This window comes from Maylandia zebra, linkage group LG3, assembly GCF_041146795.1.
Source record: "Maylandia zebra isolate NMK-2024a linkage group LG3, Mzebra_GT3a, whole genome shotgun sequence".
In the NCBI taxonomy this organism is placed as follows: domain Eukaryota; kingdom Metazoa; phylum Chordata; class Actinopteri; order Cichliformes; family Cichlidae; genus Maylandia; species Maylandia zebra.
Genome location: NC_135169.1, coordinates 53,751,592 through 53,770,865, shown reverse-complemented (window position 1 = coordinate 53,770,865; position 19,274 = coordinate 53,751,592). Strand labels below are relative to the sequence as shown.

The 19,274-nt window shown below is 44.4% G+C and overlaps 2 protein-coding genes across 2 annotated transcripts in view; both read right to left on the bottom strand.

Moving 5' to 3' along the window:
- Positions 1–244: 244 nt before the first annotated feature.
- cth1 (cysteine three histidine 1) lies at positions 245–2,759 on the bottom strand. The gene is made up of 2 exons (XM_004574310.3): positions 2,515–2,759; positions 245–1,400 (listed from the first exon to the last, which is right to left on the bottom strand). Exons 1-2 carry the CDS (start codon positions 2,521–2,523, stop codon positions 522–524), a joined length of 888 nt encoding a protein of 295 aa, XP_004574367.2. The 5' UTR covers positions 2,524–2,759; the 3' UTR covers positions 245–521.
- Positions 2,760–5,746: 2,987 nt separating this feature from the next.
- mta2 (metastasis associated 1 family, member 2) overlaps positions 5,747–19,274 on the bottom strand; it is a 32,372-nt gene continuing 18,844 nt past the window's right edge. Inside the window, exons 4-18 of the mRNA XM_014412962.4 lie at positions 18,863–18,980; positions 18,021–18,084; positions 17,781–17,898; positions 17,577–17,679; positions 16,487–16,586; positions 14,489–14,677; positions 14,272–14,346; positions 14,115–14,173; positions 13,051–13,151; positions 12,666–12,805; positions 11,421–11,649; positions 11,189–11,278; positions 8,872–8,990; positions 8,430–8,572; positions 5,747–8,183 (exon numbers count right to left, since the gene is read on the bottom strand). Of these exons, the coding sequence (XP_014268448.1) occupies positions 8,030–8,183; positions 8,430–8,572; positions 8,872–8,990; positions 11,189–11,278; positions 11,421–11,649; positions 12,666–12,805; positions 13,051–13,151; positions 14,115–14,173; positions 14,272–14,346; positions 14,489–14,677; positions 16,487–16,586; positions 17,577–17,679; positions 17,781–17,898; positions 18,021–18,084; positions 18,863–18,980 (1,802 nt within the window). The 3' untranslated portion in view covers positions 5,747–8,029. The remainder of the gene's footprint in view (positions 8,184–8,429; positions 8,573–8,871; positions 8,991–11,188; positions 11,279–11,420; positions 11,650–12,665; positions 12,806–13,050; positions 13,152–14,114; positions 14,174–14,271; positions 14,347–14,488; positions 14,678–16,486; positions 16,587–17,576; positions 17,680–17,780; positions 17,899–18,020; positions 18,085–18,862; positions 18,981–19,274) is intronic.

The following is a 19,274-nucleotide window of genomic DNA, read 5'->3' as shown; positions in this document are numbered from 1 at the left end:
CTTTCAGTTTGAGCCCAAGACTCTTGTCTTTGGTCCCATGAGCATGGTCCCAGCCAACCATCCCATTCTTTATTGGAAGGAAGCTTCAGAGTTTTAAGACAGTTTCAGGAGCCTCTTGTTTCAGCAGCAGCTGATTAAGACTGACAAATGCCAGCCTCGCTTGTGCTTGAAAAGGCAGCTACTGGACTTCTGTCAGTCACCCCACAACTTTAATCCAGCCCAGCCAAACACACAAACACAGCAGTTAGTAAAAAAAGCAACATGGTTTATTTACAGTGCTTTGGGCAGACATATAGCCATGTACAATTAAAAATATTACACATATAGCTGCACCTGTAAGATTCTCTTTCCAGAGCTACTCCAGACTGATCCATGACTGAATAGTCATGTTTGCCAAGGCCTGCTTGGGCCTTCTGAAACAAGCTCAAGTCAACTGGAACATGTATACAAAAAAAAACCTTGGGGTAAAGTGGGGGGAATTACATATTAAAAAAAGAAAAAAGAAAGTGTTCAGCAGCAGTTTAGAGCCTCCTGTTGGCCCAGATATCCTGGGCCTTCGTGCTCTCCAGCTTCTGCAGGTGGAGGGCCAGTGGCAGGAGCAGATCATTTAAGTGCTGACTGGAGAAGGTGAAAGCATTGTGCGCTGGTGCTTCTGGGGTGGTGGGTGGAGGAGATGACGAGGCTGAAGAGTCTGATGCAGAAGGCAAACGTGACGCGCATGTGGACAGCAACCCATTGTGTTGACTGGAGGTTTTTATCCTGTTAGGGAGGCCGTGCTGGAAGTGACAGCGGGTTCCGTACAGGCAGAAGCCAAAGGTGCTGAAGGTGTGGCACAGAGCTCCCCGAGGTTTCCACCCCTTGGGCTTTTGCACAAATGCGGTCTTTTCACCAACACTGGCCAAATCGTGACGGCCGTCTTCATCTTTACCCTCCACATGCAGGAAGTTACAGCGGGTTCCAAAGGGACAAATCCCAAAGGCACGGAAGGTGCGGCACGGGACGTTCCTGCGACGACGGAGGGTGGGGCGTTGCTCTGTGGGACTGTGGACAAACAGGCAACGGTTGCCATAGTAGCAGTAGCCATCTGTGTGGTAGCTGCGACACAACTCGGTCTTGTACTTTGGATGGTGTGAGGGAACGTGGAGTTCGTGGAGGCCGTGGGCAAACTGGCAGCGCTCGGCATACTTGCAGAAACCGTCATCTGAGTAAGTGGTGCAGAGCTCCGTCTTGTAGCGGGTTGAGCAGACCCAGGGGATTGGAGGTGGTGAGGACTCCGTCACAGGGAGCAGGGCTTCGGCCAACGATACGGCGCTTCCACCACAGTCACCGTCAGATTCCTCCACAGACTGCATGCTGTCCAGTAGCTCAGGTGAAGGCAGAAACAAGTCTTTGCTACTGGTCTGTAAAGAAAGAAGTCAGCGTTTTAAACATGTATCGCGTTCTGCCTGGTCTTTCTGATATTTTTCAATGTATAGCACCAAATCACAAGAGTCACCTCAAGGTGCTTGATATTGGAAAGCAATTTCAACGTCTGCTTAAAATGATGGCATTTAATGTCTAAAAACAGATTGTATGGATATAAATATAGACTATACACAATGTACCGGGTTCTCCACTGAAATGACAGCAGTTTAAGTACAAATGACAAATCTCATCAGGACATGGTCAGCATACATGAAGTCTTTCAAAAGTGACCGCAGGACACAGACCAGAGGAACTGAATAACTAGCTTTGATAGGGAGCCAGTCAGCTCTTCAACTTTGCTATTCCACTTTAAAAAAGAAAAACACACTTCCACTCACATAATTACAACCAGATGGACAGTAAACTCAAACGTAGCAGATACAAACCAGAGAACTTTTCTTTAGGACAGCCAACTGAGCGTAACTCACATTTGTTTTGCAATCTAAGCAGAGTCATGCTTTAAAACTGGCTGCACACGCTGGACCCCATGTGTTAAAGAGACGAGGGGTACTTCCTAAAGTCTGACCTGCATAGACTGATCCTCACCGTCCTCAGCCAGGCTGGTTACCGCGATTGCTGCAAAAGCACACTGAGCTAAATAAGCTCACAGTAACTTTGTGGCAGTGTGGAATTGTCTGAATTCATGTAACTTACAGTTTAAGTCTATCAGCAGGATTCAGCTAAGGAGGCACAATTGTTGTTACTTTTATATATTAAAAAAACAAACTCAGATCTGTGGCTAAGTTAGTCCTACCAGCAGGACCCCAGTACAAGAAAAGCAACCAGGGTCATGGACCAGCACGCACTGCAACCACTTGTTTGAAAAATCAAACTAGTTTCACAGAACCAACTATTCTCACCATGGGATAAAAAGCGCACTCTGATATAAAAGCTCTGCTGGTTCACAGGCCTTCAGGAATAACCGTAGACCCCCGATCCTGATAACTACACACATGCTTCAATTACCCACTTCTTGAAGTGGGTAATTGAAGCATGTGTGTAGGACAAGGAGCAGCTACATGTGGAGGCGCTAAAAGGTGCTGCGGTTACCTTAAACATGGCTGCAAATGCAGAGCTGCGTGTAAGGCTGGGGGGGGTGAGAAACTGCGTCTGACGAACAGAAACCAATGAAACCTGCACCGTCAACAAGGCCACGAGCCTCCACGCGCCTGCTGTCCCTGGGTCACGAGCACCGGAGCACGCGCTGCGCGGCTGTCATTTAAACCTCCGCTCAGCGTCCCGCCTCTCAGCACAAACGCTGCTCAGGTGCGCTCGGCTCTACGTCACAATGACGTCTGCAGGGAGCGCTTTGCTGTGGGCCGGTTGGTAACCGTGGATTAAGTAGGGGTGACACCCCTGAGTTACATCATACAACATTTTGCGTTCATGCAGCAACAACGAAACAGGAAGTAGTTTTTATTCCACCAGTGTGATGTTCAGACTTCAGCTGTGCATTTGATGCTAAAAACTTTAATTACATCAGCAGGTTATTGCAGGAAATGAAAATGCAGTTACAGTTAAGCTTTCTGCTCCACTTTGTTATGTTGCTGTTTTCAGCTATGGTCCATTACTGTGGATTAATGATGGTCCTCTGTATCTTTGCTAAAGGAGCAATAAAGGAAGCATTAAAGCGCCTTTCCTTAATATTTGGAGTATTGGAACACTCTTATTATAGACGCCACACAAGTCCTTCTGGGTCACGTCTCTCAGTTAGGAACCTTTCTACAGGTTATTGGAACACAGCCCTGCTCCTAAAGACCAGAGCCTGATCTCTGCTACAGGTCTGAACATTAAAGCCATCTGAAGGTCAGTGTACAAAGTCTTTCCACTCAGAGTCTAAGCACCTTTGGACATTTCCTTGGGCACTGACAAATTCTCTCATGTTTCTGGTGAAACTAGTGAAATATTTCATGCGGCTGAGCTGATCTGAGTGAAAACACTGCAGAAAATCTAAAACTCTGGTTTATGTGATGGTTCTGGTGTCTGCTGCAGGTTTTCCTGCTCCGTGCCCTCCAACCAAGGCTCTCATTATTTCCCTGTGATGCTGAAATCCAATACTTGAAAACAGTCAAAGTTGTGCAGGCTTCTAGTACGTCACAGAAACCTGTCTCCTCCAGGAATCCTCTGATGACACGCCCATTACTGGAAGTATGGAGATGGGAAGAGAAAAGGAGTACAGAGGACTGATTGATCACTGAGGTGGTGTGAGGTGAACCACCTGCAGCTGACTGTGGCCAAAACAAAGGAGCTGGTGGTGGACTTTGGCAGAAACAGATCCCTGTCTGCATTGGTGGGATTGATGTCGAAATAGTCACGTCCAGAAGTATCTGGGAGTTCATCTGGATCACAAGCTGGAGTGGTCTGCCAACAAAAAGGGCCTGAGCCAGCTTTACTCTCGATGAAGGCTCAGATCCTTCAGTGTCTGCAGCAGGCTGCTTCTAGCAAGTTGTTGCAAGCAACATCGTCTTTACTGTGGCGTTCTGGGGTGCAGGCATCAAAAATATTTCCACACGTCCATTCAGATATACTATTTGTAGTTTAATGTCGAAATTTCGACTTTAATCTCAAAATTGACACAATTCTTTTTCTTAATTTGGCCCCAAGTGCTCTCCCAAAAGCCACCAGTTTTTTGGGAAAAGCTGGAACGTGTGGAAAGTAAATGATCAGAGTGATTTAGTGGTCATTAAAATGTCCATAATATGCAAATTGATGATGATTCATCTCATAAATCATGACATACTGCTTCATATCACCAGTTTCCCGCCCTCTCAGATCCTCATCTGCTATTCATCTTACTGTTCCTGACGTCTTCTCCCTGTGGGGAACAGAGCCTTCAGTGCCTCTGCTCCTGGGCTCTGGAACTCTTCCTCCAGCCATAAGAAAGCTGATTTTATCTGTTGTCAAGTTCTGTTCTGCAATTTTAACTTATTTTATGACTATTGCTCATTTTATTAATTTTGTTCTTTGTAAGGTGACCTTGGGTTCTTGAAAAGCACCCTCAAAAAATGTATTATAATTATTTATAGGTTAAATGAATGTGTTTTGCAGTATTGCATTGTTTAGCAGAAATAACCCATCTCTGCTATCAGTGCTGAATCTTTGCTTCAGCTCACATGTACAGAACTCTGTCTTCTACTCTGCATTGGCCTGTTTAAAGGTCCCACTGAAGTTCAGCTTTCGCGCTTTCTTATATCAACTTCAGGCTTGTTTGTAACAATGGTGCGGAAATCATAGCAGAACAGAAGAGACTGCAACCTTCCCAGCCCCCGAGGCAGTGAGAACACCTGAGTCGCGTCGTTTCTACCATCAGGTTCCAGGCAATCTGCTTTTTCCTTAACCAAAGAAAAAAATTCTGTGATCACCACTTCAGTTTTCTTTCAGGGTGTTTGGGATGTTGCTAAGCTGGCCCGTGGCTTCGTTCTCTGTAAGAGCAAAAAGACTAACTACCAAAGCTGTCGGCCTTTCTCGGAGAGGTTGGCGCTGGCTATCGCATTAACATCTCTTTAATCTGTTGCATTTATTATTAAAGAGCAAAGGAACATGCCTCACCTGGCCATGAAGCTGCTTGTCAGTGAGCGAATTACTTTTGAGCCAGTGCTGCCGATCAAGGGGTCACTGTGGAAACCCTCGTTCTCAACTGATCACATTCACAAGGTTTCGAGAAAACCTACTGAGCGAGCTCAGAACCCCATCAGCGATTAAAGCTGAAAGTCTGCACTTCAGTCACAAGCTGTTTCATTTAAACCCGTCTGTGGTGATATACAGAAGGGAAATTACAAAAATGTGCAATGATCAGAAATCTATGGTCCTGATGAAGAAATGACTGAAGTCATTGCTAAAACTGACACTTTATATTCAAATGGCACCTTTGAGGTTTTTATTTACAGTGGTGTGAAAATGTGTTTGCCCTGATTTCCTATTTTTCGTATGTTTGTCACATTTTTGCTTGGACCAGTTTGCAGTCAGTCATGACCTCCAGGACGTCACAGAGAAGCAGAAGCAAGAACACACAGCAGGGTCCTGTCAGACTAAACTGGATAAAAAGAAACGTGACAACAGTGTAGGTCAGAATGTGGTCGGCCGCTGTGTCTGTAAGCTCCCAATGTGGCGTGTGGGACAGGACTCGATGCTCTTTACATGTCGATGTATAAAAATGGAGAAATGCTTGAAACATTTCCAAGAGGAGGCCTTTGCTGTGTACCAAGAGGATGAAACCATAATCAGGCCGACAGTGTGAAAAGCTCCAGCTGTTTGATGTGAGGCAGCAGATGTGAAAGATGTCTGACCACGAAGAAAAAAAAAATCTTTATTTTTTTTCTTATCAAGATACATTAAAGGATACAGAGACATCGGAATAAAAAACACTTGAGAAAAAGTTTCACTTGTGGCATGTTTGTCTCTCCATCATTAAAAAAATCCACACCCTGTCCCTTTTGAAGGTCAGTCCTGGTTAAAAGAAGCAGTCCACCCACCCGATGAAGAAGAGATGCTTCACACGTACAGTAGCCTGTTAGCGCAGTCTCCTCATTAACAGAGTTACACACCTCAGATGTACAAAATTAAAAACAAACAAACCAAAACTAAAAGTTTTCAATATTCCACTTCTGCAGTTTTCTTTACACACATTAGCATTTGCTACAAACTTGACAATTCAATTTCTTTTTTGAGAGGAAATATTACAAAGCTCACATCGGGACCAAATCTGCTTAAAAAAGTCATCACTGCCGCGGACGCAGAGGAATCGTAAGGATCCAACAGCTCGGTTTCAGCACTCTCCCTCCGATAAAGGTACAAAGAGAGGGAGGAAAAGAAAAACCACAAACAGCAGAAGAGTCCTCCGCACAGTCCTCACATCCCGTCAGAACCAAAACATCAGCACATGTACAGAACAGGATGAAGGCTGCATGAAGACAAAAGGGTCAAAGGTCAAGGTGTGTTTCCCATTTGACTCCACTCCTAGAGCCCCGTGTTTTTGCATACATTTTCTGCTTGATTCGACCCACATTTATGAACTGACCACTAACATCAGGAACACTGTCCTGTTCCTTCAGACTGTCTCGCTGCCTGTTCTCCTGCACATTATGGCTTCGTTTTGGACTTCTGCAGAAATCCCACACATGATCTCAAAGCCAAATTCATGATAACTGAGTTGTGAGTAAGCAGCCTCTGTTGTCGGCTGCACCTCTCCTACTGTATGTACTAACAATTTACAGTAAGCAAAGCACAGAGTGGCTGTTGGAATAAAAACCTATTTCAAAGAAACCTGATTGGCTGCTGCCCAGAGTAGTGATTTACCATTTCCTCTGTACAGACGCACTGAGTGAGGGGAAGAAACTAAACCAAAAACAACTGCAGACAAAGTCTTCAGTGTTTTCAGTTAGTGCTTTCAATCAGCTCAAACTCTTATTTTGATACAGAGGGTTCAATAATGGATGGAGCTCCAGAAGAAGGAAACAGGTTTGTAAAGTCTAGGTCAGACCCTGTGACATTTACACACCGTTCCAGTGGGTGGACAGGTGTGCACACCTGCATCTCTGAGGTTTGTTCCTAAAATGAGAGAACTGAACGTAAAGTCAAGTGTGTTGAACGTTTCCAGGCCTGAATGACAGACTGCAGCCATGGAAAGAGTTACAACACGCAGCAGACTAACACCACATTTCTCTCCATCACCACAGCCCACCCGATGATTCTGCTCTGCTAGGATGGAGGAAAGGAGGCTCGAGAGGAATCCTGAAACCGAGGCAAACTCTGGGCCTGCTCAAGCTGTCCTACAGTCCTGTAAGGGTGTCGCCCCTTCAGTGATGCATATATTTACACAAAGATAAGAGACGGGAAAGTCAAACAATGTCTGCTTTATCACCATTGCTTCAGGAAGAAAAATATATGAATTTAAATGACACATTTAAAAGCAGGGCAAGTGTGAGTGTGAGGGCTCCATCACGCTGGCTGCTGCTCTACAACAAACTGATGTGACATCTGCTGGTACGAGATGCTGCTCTGCTGTCACTTCAGCCAGTCGTGCCTCTCAGCATTTGTGCCATTGCTGCTGTGTGTTGGATTTTAACACTATTTTAATGACCAGAGCACAGCAGCTCAGAGCCTCCGAGTGCACAGAACAGACTGGAAACTTTAAAAAAGGATCTGCTTCTGGTTTTGAGTTCTCCTCCGATAGTGGCGACGCCTACCACTCAGGACAACACTGCACTCTAAGTTCTGGTATAAATGGTACGGAGCCGAGGCAGGGTTACCATTGGCGACCAATTCAGCATGTATACTGGAGCCCTGAGGGTTTAATGTGTGCTTACTGAATAGGTGTGTGTGTGTGTGTGTGTGTGTGTGTGTGTGTGTGTGTGTGTGAGAGAGACAGAGAGAGAAACACATTAACTTATGGGAAGTAAAAGAGGACTAAAAGGAACATGACACTGAAAATGGGGGAGGAAAAAAAAAATAAAAAGACTACTGTATGCTGTACTGTGCTGCCTATAAGTGATGGCTTAAACACAGCCCCTCCCACTGCCCACCCCACCCCCATGTCCTGTTAAAAGACCACCCTCAGCCCTCATTTTCAGTCCTCCAGGACGATGGGCTCGCTGGTGTTGGAGGGGACGAGGGGCATGGCTAGGGAGCGTGGCGGCGGCGGCAGTTTGATCCGGACCAGGAGGTGAGGTTTCCTTGCTGCCCGGCGCATCTCAGACTGGGTGAGATGTTTCCTCAGAGCCCTGGTTCACAGAGACCAGTGATAAGAACACACATCCACTCTGACACAATAATGCTTCAATTAGCAAAAAGGTTGCTAACACTGTGTGTAGCAAGGTGTGTGTGTACCCAAGTCACTCTGATGACACCCGTCTGTGTGTGATCCTGCTGACTGTGCATGTCTGTGTGCTAAAGACTGCTGGCTTTAGTTAAGTTGGGGCATTGATGATCTACTGTGGTAAATCAGGAAGTGCTGTGCTGCCATGTACCTGGTGTCCTTTGTGGCAACAAACACCACAGGGTTGGGAGCTTCTCCCTGGCTCACTTTCTGCCGCTTGATGACAGACTGAGAGGTGGTTCTCATACCTGAAGTATATGGCCTCCCATTGGCTGGGTATGGCACTCCTGCAGCCTGTGAACCAATGAAGAAAACAACAATTGATCAGACTGCAGTGCAAAAAGGAAACACGAGAGTAAAACATGCTGGCTTTCCACCACTTTTTGGATTTAATGATGCACTACTATACTACAAGCTGCCCAGCAGGCCCCAACATAACATGCAAGAAATTAGCAGCCATTAGTTCTGTGAGGAGTGAAATTACATGCACACTCTGAGGAAAAGAATGAAAACAGGCAGCAGATGAGTGTGTTGTAGCAGTTACAAAAGGAGCATATTTTCTTAAATATAAGCTATGTGAGAAGAACACTGACGCTTTCAAAGCTTCTCTTCCCCAGCAGGCTCTGGCCCACTCGAGGCTGGTTGGCCTGGTTCCTGTTGATGGGTGTCGGGGGTCCTCTGGTTGCCTTCAGTTTCAGAGGAGCAGAGATGGCTGCGAAGACAATTCAGAGAAGACAAAAGCAGCAGGGCAAGTTTATCTCTTTAGCATCTTTCAAAAACAAGGCCAACAAACAGTGTTTCTAAGACACTCAAGGCTTGACCAGAGAAAAAAGGCTGATAAGATTTAGTGACTTACTCCGTCAATAAATATCCTGAAACACATAGTCTCATAATCACCATTTAACAATATAAACCTCAGGCTACAGTCCCACACAGCAACACAAATCCATATCCTTAAGAAGACACACGTGATGCTTGTCTTAGCAGTAAGGTATGGACAACACCGACAACGCACAAATGAAGACACTTTAAAGCGATCGTCACGGTGATTCTACTGCTGCAGCCAGACGGCTCATCAGTTTGGTACCTGCTGAAGTTCAGGGTCTGACTGCTGATCTGGGGTCTGCATTCACTCAGCTTTAGCGTTACTCTGGGTTGTTGGCTAGCCTAGTGTTAGCATGGTGTCGGTGCAGGTGCTTGCAAAGAGCTGAAGGTGTTAGCAGCATAATAGAGCTGTTTCTACTAGAGCAGGGCGATATGGCCAAAAATATTTATCACGATATATATTTGAAAATTTGCGATAACGATATAACCGACGATATAATTGATGCGAGACAAAATAAAACTCCACAACATTACTTGCGCAAAAAGACAACCTTCCATTTATTTTCACTTAAACAAGAAGCTGGTTTTTATGTACATTAAAGCTTTATAAAAATGTAACAGTGCAAATGCAAATTCCTTGCTGAAAGTTTAACCAAAAGGCATTTCCAGTAGAAATGTGCTGACACATCCTGAGCATAACCATGTATAATATCCACTGAAGTTAAAAAGAGGTGCTTTGTAACATTAAACTGCAGTGTGCAGTACGCATTTTTCGGACCATAAGGTGCACGGGATTATAAGGCACATTAAGCGAAACAAAGCAGTCAGATAAATCAAACTTTATTAAACTCATTCTTCTTGCTTCCTCCACTTCTGTACCATTGATTCATTAATGTTGAATTCTCTGGCAGCTGCTCTATTCCCATGTTGTTGCAGTATATTAATGACTAACCTCGTATTGTGGATGGATTATCTCAGTTGTTCTCCTGACTGAAGTTTGGTCCGTTTACAGTATCCTGCCATGCGATTGCATTTGTCTCTAACCATGAAGAACCTTAACGTTAACTTTTATAAGTGGAAAAGTGTTAGTGTTCGTCCTCCAGCTTCACTGTTTATGTTATGCTAACATAGCTGTGTCGCTAGCGATCACGTAGCACATCATTATATACCAGCTAGCCCAACTTCAGTAACCCTACAAACGTCACTGCTGTTTAGTTTCCTGTCTTCATTTATGTTGGAAGTGATAGCAGAGCTGTACGTTTGATTTTTTTCAGAAATCTCTCAGTCAGAACATGCTATATCATGCTTAGGTAACTAGCGAAACTAGCGAGCTAACTTCCGCTAGCTTCCTGCTAACTTCTAACTCCGTTAAATGTAATAAATTTTGTTTTCATGGATGCCTGGAAGTTAAACTTCATAGTTACACCTGGTAAAGCAGCAATGCTGATCGTTTTATTAAAGATGAAAGAATTTAGACAGTTTTTAACGCTCAGTGATGCTGCAGTGTTGTTTGACCTGAACAATACGGAGTTTAGGACCCAGATTACTCCCAGATTTAAGAGCATCTTAGTCCGACAAGTACGACAATAACGACGGCCGCTTGCATGTTCTGCAAAAAAAAATGTGCTTTGTTGTGTATCTGACGGACAAACACCAAACCAGTTCCACATCACGGAAGTTGCACCATTTTTACAAACCAATTCTGGTTCATCTGTTTCACTCAACAATCGGCCATGTGCGTATGAAAACAAAGGCACTGCGCATGCGCGTTTTACTCCCATTCTATCGCGATATTTCATTTTCCTATCGTTGCCTAACATTATACCGGTATTACCGTGAACGGTATAATATGGCCCAGCCCTAGTTTCTACTTTACTACTGTGCTCTCGTCCTTTTGTGCTATAAAAATTAAAGTAGTCCAAATCACACAAACTGAACTCAGCTGATTGGCTGAAGGCACACTAACCTACATGTGGCATCACAGGCAGTAGAGGACTTTAATAATTACATGTGGTATAATCTAAAGGAAGCATTAACTTGGAACAGCTTCATATTCAGTGCGCTGGTCACATTCTGCGTTCTTACCCAAATCCTTCACTATGGTGGCCAGTGACTGTCGAGGCACCAGCTTGCTCTTCACTGGAGTTTTTGTGGCTTTGGGCAGCCTGATCATACCTGAGGAAATAAAAAAATAAACTCTGTTGAACTCATTTAAGGAGGTTTGAAAACATCACTGAAGGACAAAGCTGTCAAACTTGCTGCTTTGTTAGTAGGTTCAAATGAGCTTAGAAGAAAGAGGGGGTGAGTGTGCACATACACTCAGCCTTGACAGCGTTGGCGTTGATGGAGGCGTAGGGGCGTCGAGCAGCACGTCGAGGCTGCAGAATGTCTTCGCACACCCGCCGAGCAATGCGGGTGAGCTTGGTGGTCTGCAGGATGAATGTCTGGCGGTTCTTGGCCAGCAGCTTGGCTCGACCCTCGTTGCGGGTGAACGGTGACATTCCCTGTACCTCCTGGCGTGTCATGTGACCACGAGGGCCTGACTCCTGGACGGACAGAAAGAACAGATTTAGTCTTAAGGAGGTGCAAGACAGCCCGAAACATTCCAAGTCTGCTGATTAGCTCATGCGGATTTCTTTACTGCTTTTCATTCAAACTAGGGCTGCCACAAACGATTATTTTGATAGTCGACTAGTCACCGATTATTTTTGCGATTAGTCGACTAATCAGATCATCATCCATTGGACGTAAAAGTACAGCTTATTGCACCAGCAGCATCTGCTCTTATATAACTATCATTAGCTTACAGCTTTAAGTGTTTAAGGTCTGTGCTAACTAAAAATAAAGACAAGATGATAGTTAATTGAATTCTAATTAAATGTGCAGATTGTTTCGGTGGAGTTTAATAAACTCAGCCGATTTACTCAGGAACAAATAAAATACTGAAAAAAGCCAAACAATAACATTTTTAAGTTATCTAAGTGACTTGTATATGTTTAACCTGAGTAGGGCGGTGGGTTTGAAAACGATCTGCCGGGAGTCCGGTGCTCTCATGGCCCCCGGCTAGCTATCGAGCTAGTGGGTAACAGACGCCTCCGAAAACGTCGGAGCGCTTTTGAAATATGTGGTGTCTTGATAAACTGAGCAGATATTTGAGGTTTACACAGCTACATTCTCGCCTGAAAACATGTTAAACATTTATTTTGTGACCCAGAAAGAATAATAAGAGTAATATTAAAACTAACTAGCTGCCGCCATTGTTGACAACTGCGCTGGGCCGCGCTATGAATTCTGGGACACAGTTTCTTCTTCTTCGGGGTTTAACGGCAGCTGGCATCCTTGTACATGCTGTGCTGCCATCTTCTGTTTCAGTCCGTTATTACACTCTTAAATCCTGCTACTTATTCCTGCTTTTGGGATCTTACAAAGCTTCAAATGACGCGTCGACTATTAAATCAGTCATCGACGATTTTGATAGTCGACGTAATCGTGACTAGTCGACTAATCGTGGCAGCCCTAATTCAAACACATTTCTAAAGAAAGAGCCGATGGGGAGACTTACAGAGCCAGCTCTAGCAGCACCCTCAAGCTGTGTGGGAGTCTTCAGACCTCCGTACTTCTTCCAGTAAATCCAACAGGAGGCGCACAGTCTGCACTGCATATTTGGGGGACCCCAGGCGTACCACTGAGGAGACTGAGCCGCTGGGTTGGAGACAAACGATTTAGTGAGTTAGCACCTGTATCTGTCAGGTCCAGGTGCCTCGATGAACACCTGCCAGTAATACATGGGTCTTCTGTGATCGCCGGTAATCAGAACAAGTTGGTGGCATAAGAAAGAAAGACTGTATTTACATCTATTTTAATGTGTCCGTGTGGACAGTCAACACTCCCACTGCAAACGAGTGTGGTTCAGACTTTATCTAAACCCAGCCTGTGTGCACACTTACTGTGGCAGCTCTCACAGCTGAGTCCCTTCTGAAAGCCTGCCGCTCCGTTCATCCCAGGCTTGCTGCTGGGCACCATGATCTGGTTGGGGTTGGGTTTGGTACTGGTGAAGGAGGACAGAGTTATTCAACAATTAGTGAAGCATGTTCCATCATGTGGTTCAGTTCTCCTACATACAGAAAGGTGCTGGTTTACTGCCTCACATCATAATACCTCATGGCTTATTTGTTAGAATGCTTCTGCGTTAAACACAGTTTTTAGTTGTTTGGCTTTTGTTACATTTGTAACTTGTATTTATTTTAAGCTGTGCTACTATAATATCTTTATTCATTAATCCAAAAGTGACATTTTAATCTAATTAAATCTATGGTAAGACTTTAATGACTGTGGCTTAAATAGCTAATGACAATCACAAATCCAGCATCATATTTCCCAACATCTACCAGAAAGGACAATGATAAAGTCTTTACTGTTTGAACAGTGTTTTCATTCCTTTATTCAATCAACACTTTGCTGGGGCTCCTTAAACATCTGCCCAACTGATTGTAGCATAAATGGACCGATTAGCGTGATCCGTGGCCAGCAGACTGACGGACCACTGTTCTCTACATGAGCTCTCTATTCCCACGCCTAGCTGCAGCCACTTTGCTGAGCATGTCTGTGGTAGCTCTTGATACTCTGACAACAGTCCCAGTCCTCCCCTTGTGAAGCTTGCAGACTCAGCCGGGGTTCAAAGCGATCCAAGGCGGTCTGAAGGTGTAACGCCAACAGACTGCATGCCATTGGCTGCTGAGTGGCATCAATGACTCCTGAGAGCATCTTTTTCACAAAAATAAATCAACGCCATGGTTGAAACCCGGCGACACAAAAACAGAACGCTGCGGTCACAGAGTCTGACAACAATCACCTCGACGTCCTCCTTTGTTGTGACGCTGGTGTTGTATACAAATGGTGTCATGTGACCTCTGGCTGCGTTGCGATAACAACCCAAAGCACATTAGGTGGTCCCCAATAGTAATGGTAAACTTGTAAACTAGTAAACTTGATAGCTGTCATCAATACTCACTAGGTAGGGATGTACACCTGCTTCAGCTTGCTGTCTGCTTCTGCTGCTTTCAGTCGTTTCTGAGAGAAGACGTGGAGAGAGCGGGAAATTTTTGTTGAAAACAAAACGTCTGAAAGTGTTTGCTGATGCCGTTAAACACAACATGCTGTCGACAAACCTGCTGGATGTAACGGTCAGTAGTCTTCCACATGTAGTAGAACTGGACCACACTAGCTAGGGATTTCCAGGGCAGCTGAGGGAGAGAAGGGAAACATCTGCTGATCCCAGGACTCAGAGTGCAGCTTAAACTTCCTCTTCAGCACTGAATATCTGTATCACTACTGTTCAAATGCCCACGTGAATAATGTGAGAGAAAAACACTGAGGAGAGCTTACAAAGTCCTGGCGGATGTCATTGAAGTCTTTGCCGTATTTCTCCAGCGCCTCCTCAAACAGCATGGCCTCAGAGGCGCTCCACTCCTCCATCTCATCGCGGCAGAGCACCGGACCTCCCTGAGGAACCAAGGTGGACATGGCTTTGGCCAGGTCATAGTTGTTCTTCTGCAGTGTGTCCATAGCATGGAACTAAAGGCAGAGACAGGGAGTAAGACGACTGACCAAAGTTTTCCATCGCACACAAACAATACAGAACCCTGCAAGTCAGCTGTTGTGCACTAGGGCTGCCACAAACGATTATTTTGATAGTCGACTAGTCACCGATTATTTTTGCGATTAGTCGACTAATCAGATCATCATCCATTGGACGTAAAACTACAGCTTATTGCACCAGCAGCATCTGCTCTTATATAACTATCATTAGTTTACAGCTTTAAGTGTTTAAGGTCTGTGCTAACTAAAAATAAAGACAAGATGATAGTTTATTCAATTTTAATGAAATTTGCAGATTGTTTCGGTGAAGTTTAATAAACTCCTTGCTATCTAAAATATAACAGGACACTGGAGTATATTCTGGAGCATCTCACACTTCTGATAATCAGTTGTCTGCTTGACGTTTATTCAGCTGTGTAAAAACTATAACTTTAATCTCAGACAAACTGATTTACTCAGGAACAAATAAAATACTAAAAAAAAAAAGTCAAACAATAACATTTTAAGTTATCTAAGTGACTCATATATATTTAACCTGAGTAGCGAAAGACGGCAGTGGGTTTGAAAACGATTTGCGGGGAGTCCGGTGTTCTCACGGCGCTAGTGAGCCTAGCCCCCGGCTCGCTAACGAGCTAGTGGGTAACAGATGTCTCCGAAAACGTCGGAGCGCTTTTGAAAATATGTGGTGTCCTGATAAACTGAGCAGATATTTGAGGTTTACACAGCTACATTCTCGCCTGAAAACATGTTAAACGTTTATTTTGTGACCCAGAAAGAATAATAAGAGTAACATTAAAACTAACTAACTGCCGCCATTGTTGGAAACTGAGCTGGGCCGCGCTATGAATTCTGGGACACAGCTGCTTCTTCTTCTTCTTCTTCAGGGTTTAACGGTAGCTGACATCCTTGTACATGCAATGCTGCCATCTTCTGTTTCAGTCCGTTATTACACTCTTAAATCCTGCCACTTATTCCTGCGTCTTTTGTGATCTTACAAAGCTTCAAACGACGCGTCGACTATTAAATCAGTCGTCGACGATTTTGATAGTCGACGTAATCGTGACTAGTCGACAAATCGTGGCAGCCCTATTGTGCACAAATCCCCTTTGTGACACACAAAGTAGGGCTGGGCGTCATAAAACCATTATCACCCAAAGTATGACCCGATGCAGACTAAAAAGCTCGTTACACGAGTCTCAACAGATAATCGTGGAAACAACACGTACACAGAGTGTCATATTTAAACGTCTCAAATCAAGAAAATGGATTTTTAAAAGCGATATCCGCTGTCCGCTTGTCAGTTTTTCCACGTAACACTTCACAATCAAGCTCAAGGTCCTGTTGAGACTTTTCAAAATAAACTGAATCACATGAAAGAGTTTATTGAGCAGAAGCAAAACAAGAGACGTCAGGTGCTAAAAAACAAACCTTAGACTCAAACTTTGAAAGATGGTGTCCGTTACAACTTATGTCTAAAATGTCTCGTTTCATGCATCGGTTAAAACACTCGACTCCAGCTACGTGACGCCCAGGTGGAAACACTTCACGCAAGTTGAGCTGCCTGAGATTCACAGAATTTACAGAAAATGTTACATTTTTGTGATTTATATCGTTGTCAGGACGACAGATGTCTTATATATGAGATTTTGGTCATATCGCACAGCCCTGCTATGAACTAAAAATTCACCCATAGCACTGCCCCGTCATTGCTCATTATTTCCTGTGTTAGTGCAGGTGGAGTATGATAGCAACCTTTAAAGGCTTTGGTTAGTGTTCATGTCTCACCAGTGTGATGTCTCTGGATGCTGCAGCTGCACTCATGTGGAGGCTGGGCTGGCGGATGGAGCTGCTGCAGTCCAGGGCCCGGGCAAACGTACCCACAGCCCTGAAACAAACACACCACTGACTGCTCAGTAAAAACCAGGAAACATTCAGTGTTAACCATTTGAGGCCCTGTGTGACCTGACTGGTAGCTTCAGTTAGATTTGCCTTTAAAGGCAAGCTTTACATACTCCACTGTAGCATGACACTATGTACCGTGACAACACGCATCATATTTACACTGTTTGATAAAAACTAATGTGATGTCAAAGTGGGCATGAAATACTGCATGTATAAAGGCTAATTTACAGCACTGAGCGTAACTCTGTCTGTGCAGCTGGATTTAAGAAATCAGTGCTTAAAGTTTAATGTTTTAGTACAGTTTAGAGCGTGACATCACCAGGTTGGTTATTTGTTGCTCACAGACTTGGACTATGTTAGCTAACTAATAACAACCACTAACTCGGTGAAATGTAAGGAAACATAACTGTTTCTTACCCAAGCACGATTGGAAATCCTAGCATCCTAATATAAAAGAGATTATTTTATTATATAAAATACCGCTGATCGTATCAGCTGATCGTATCAGCTGATCGCACCACTCGGTACATCCAGCCACACGAGGAAAAATCTCTTTCTGACTCCACCTGTCACCTGACTCACAGCCTCGCCTCCACACTGTTCTCATTTACAACGTGCAGCTAGCCAAACAACAAAGAATCACTCAGACAGTGAAAGTGGACAGTATCTGCTCTGTTTCTTAACATAAAACTCACTGTTACATCCAGCGACAGCACAAACGTGAAGTCCCCTCGTTTCCCTGAGTTTGGCGGTCGGTTCTGTCACTGGCGAGCTAATATAAACTAATTCAGTCTAATAATAATGATAAAGTCTATTGGCCACAACCAGCCAACCAACCTGAAGATGCCACGTTCTGTACTGACACAAGATGATGCTAAACATGATCTAAAAACTGGCGAATTTAGAAGTTGCCATGGAAACAAGCTGTAGCAATGACGATGTAGTCGGGTGGCAGATGGCAGGCGAGCGTTACCTCGCTACCACCAGGAACTGGTCGATCTGAGGATCTTTGAGCTGGTTGTTGGGATCCCACACCTTGGTCTCCAGCTTCTCTTGGACCCGGGTGTCTGATTCACCTGAGACGGGGACAAATGGCTTGAACTACTAATACACCAACACCTCCTCAAAATAAATAATGTAAATGTATTAAAACAACTTGAACACGCTTGCTGCTCACCCTCAGCTAGCTTATCAGGGATCTCTGCCTGGTATTTGGAGCCCACCCGAATCTCGCCTTGATCTGCTAGCAGAGTCTTCTGGACAGGGTCGAATACGAGTGAGTAGAAGAAACAGTCCTGGACAGAACAGAGCAAAGGTTAGAGCCACTTCACAGTGCCACTCTCTTTGCAATATGAAATATCGAAGCGAACAATTAAGTATCAAAGTAATGTGACAAATAAACAGATGGCATGTTTACCTCTTTCTCCAGGTACCCGGCTAAGACATCTGTTTCGTTGAGAAGGGTCACGTTACATTTTCCCCTGAGGAGAGCACAGAGAGGATGTCAAAGACACAAATGCATCTTCTCAGTAAGTAAAACAAGAAGGAAAAATCTGGTTTGATGACATCCCTGCCGCATTCAGTCCCCAAAAAAGGGGATTAAAAAAAAAAAAAGTAGTGTCAAGCCTTTTTTGTGCTCATTTTTTTTGCTGCTTGAAATCATTTTTGACTTTAACAAGGTGCAACATATGAATAACACGCATCCATTCATCGCCTGTCTGGATCAAGGTTTCAGGGCAGAAGTCTAAGCAGAGACACAGAGGTGTTCCCAAACCAGCCAAGAGGTGTGATCCTGGTGTCCTGGGCCCAGTCCAGGGCCTCCTCTCAGTAGCACATGGCTGAAACACCTCAGGGGTCACAGTAAGCGGATAGCTCAACTGTCTGTTTTGATGTAAGAGAGTACAGCATTGCTCTGGAGTCCTTGACACCAATAACCACGCTCAAACTGTCTTTCTCTACGATCACTGTAATCTTTAGCAAACTAGGTAACAATACAAACTAGAACTGATGGGCAAATGTTTAGAAGCAAATTCAGTCGTCAAGTTTAGGACTTCATTGACTACAGAGGAAAGAATAAGTGATGGCAGGAGCGGTGATGTATGGTGCTGTGCAGGGACAGATTTGATCACCCCTTCAATGGGTGAGAATGGTTACAGCCAGGACCATTTCTCAGCAGATCAGTCCCAAATGCACATGGCTGTTGTCAGAGCTGTAACTAAACTGCAGGTGTGTGATAAGGCTCTGCTGGTAGTCACTTACCGTATGTGAGTGGCAGGTAGAGATTCAAACTGTCGAGACAGGAAGAGTTCTCTGTGTTTGAGCTGGTGTTTCTGCTGTTCAGACAGTTGTGGCTGCTTTGACTCCTCCTCAAACTCTCCTAGACAGAGAAAGAACTCAGAATTAGCAAGACTCACAGTTAGGAACTGAAGACGCGAACCTCTGAGTTTACAGCTATAACATAACTTGTAACGTTTGAATGTGGACACAGCAGGCAGAGAAAAATGGGTGAAACTTCATGCAGTGACTGAGATCACAAGACAAATCAAGTAAACCCTCCAGCAGAGACTGGTTTTACTGCAGCAAACACTGGAGATGCTTTGCTACACAATCCTGTGACTGAAGACACCTTTGGTATATCCAAAAATGACCTCCCATCTCCTTTGCTACTCAC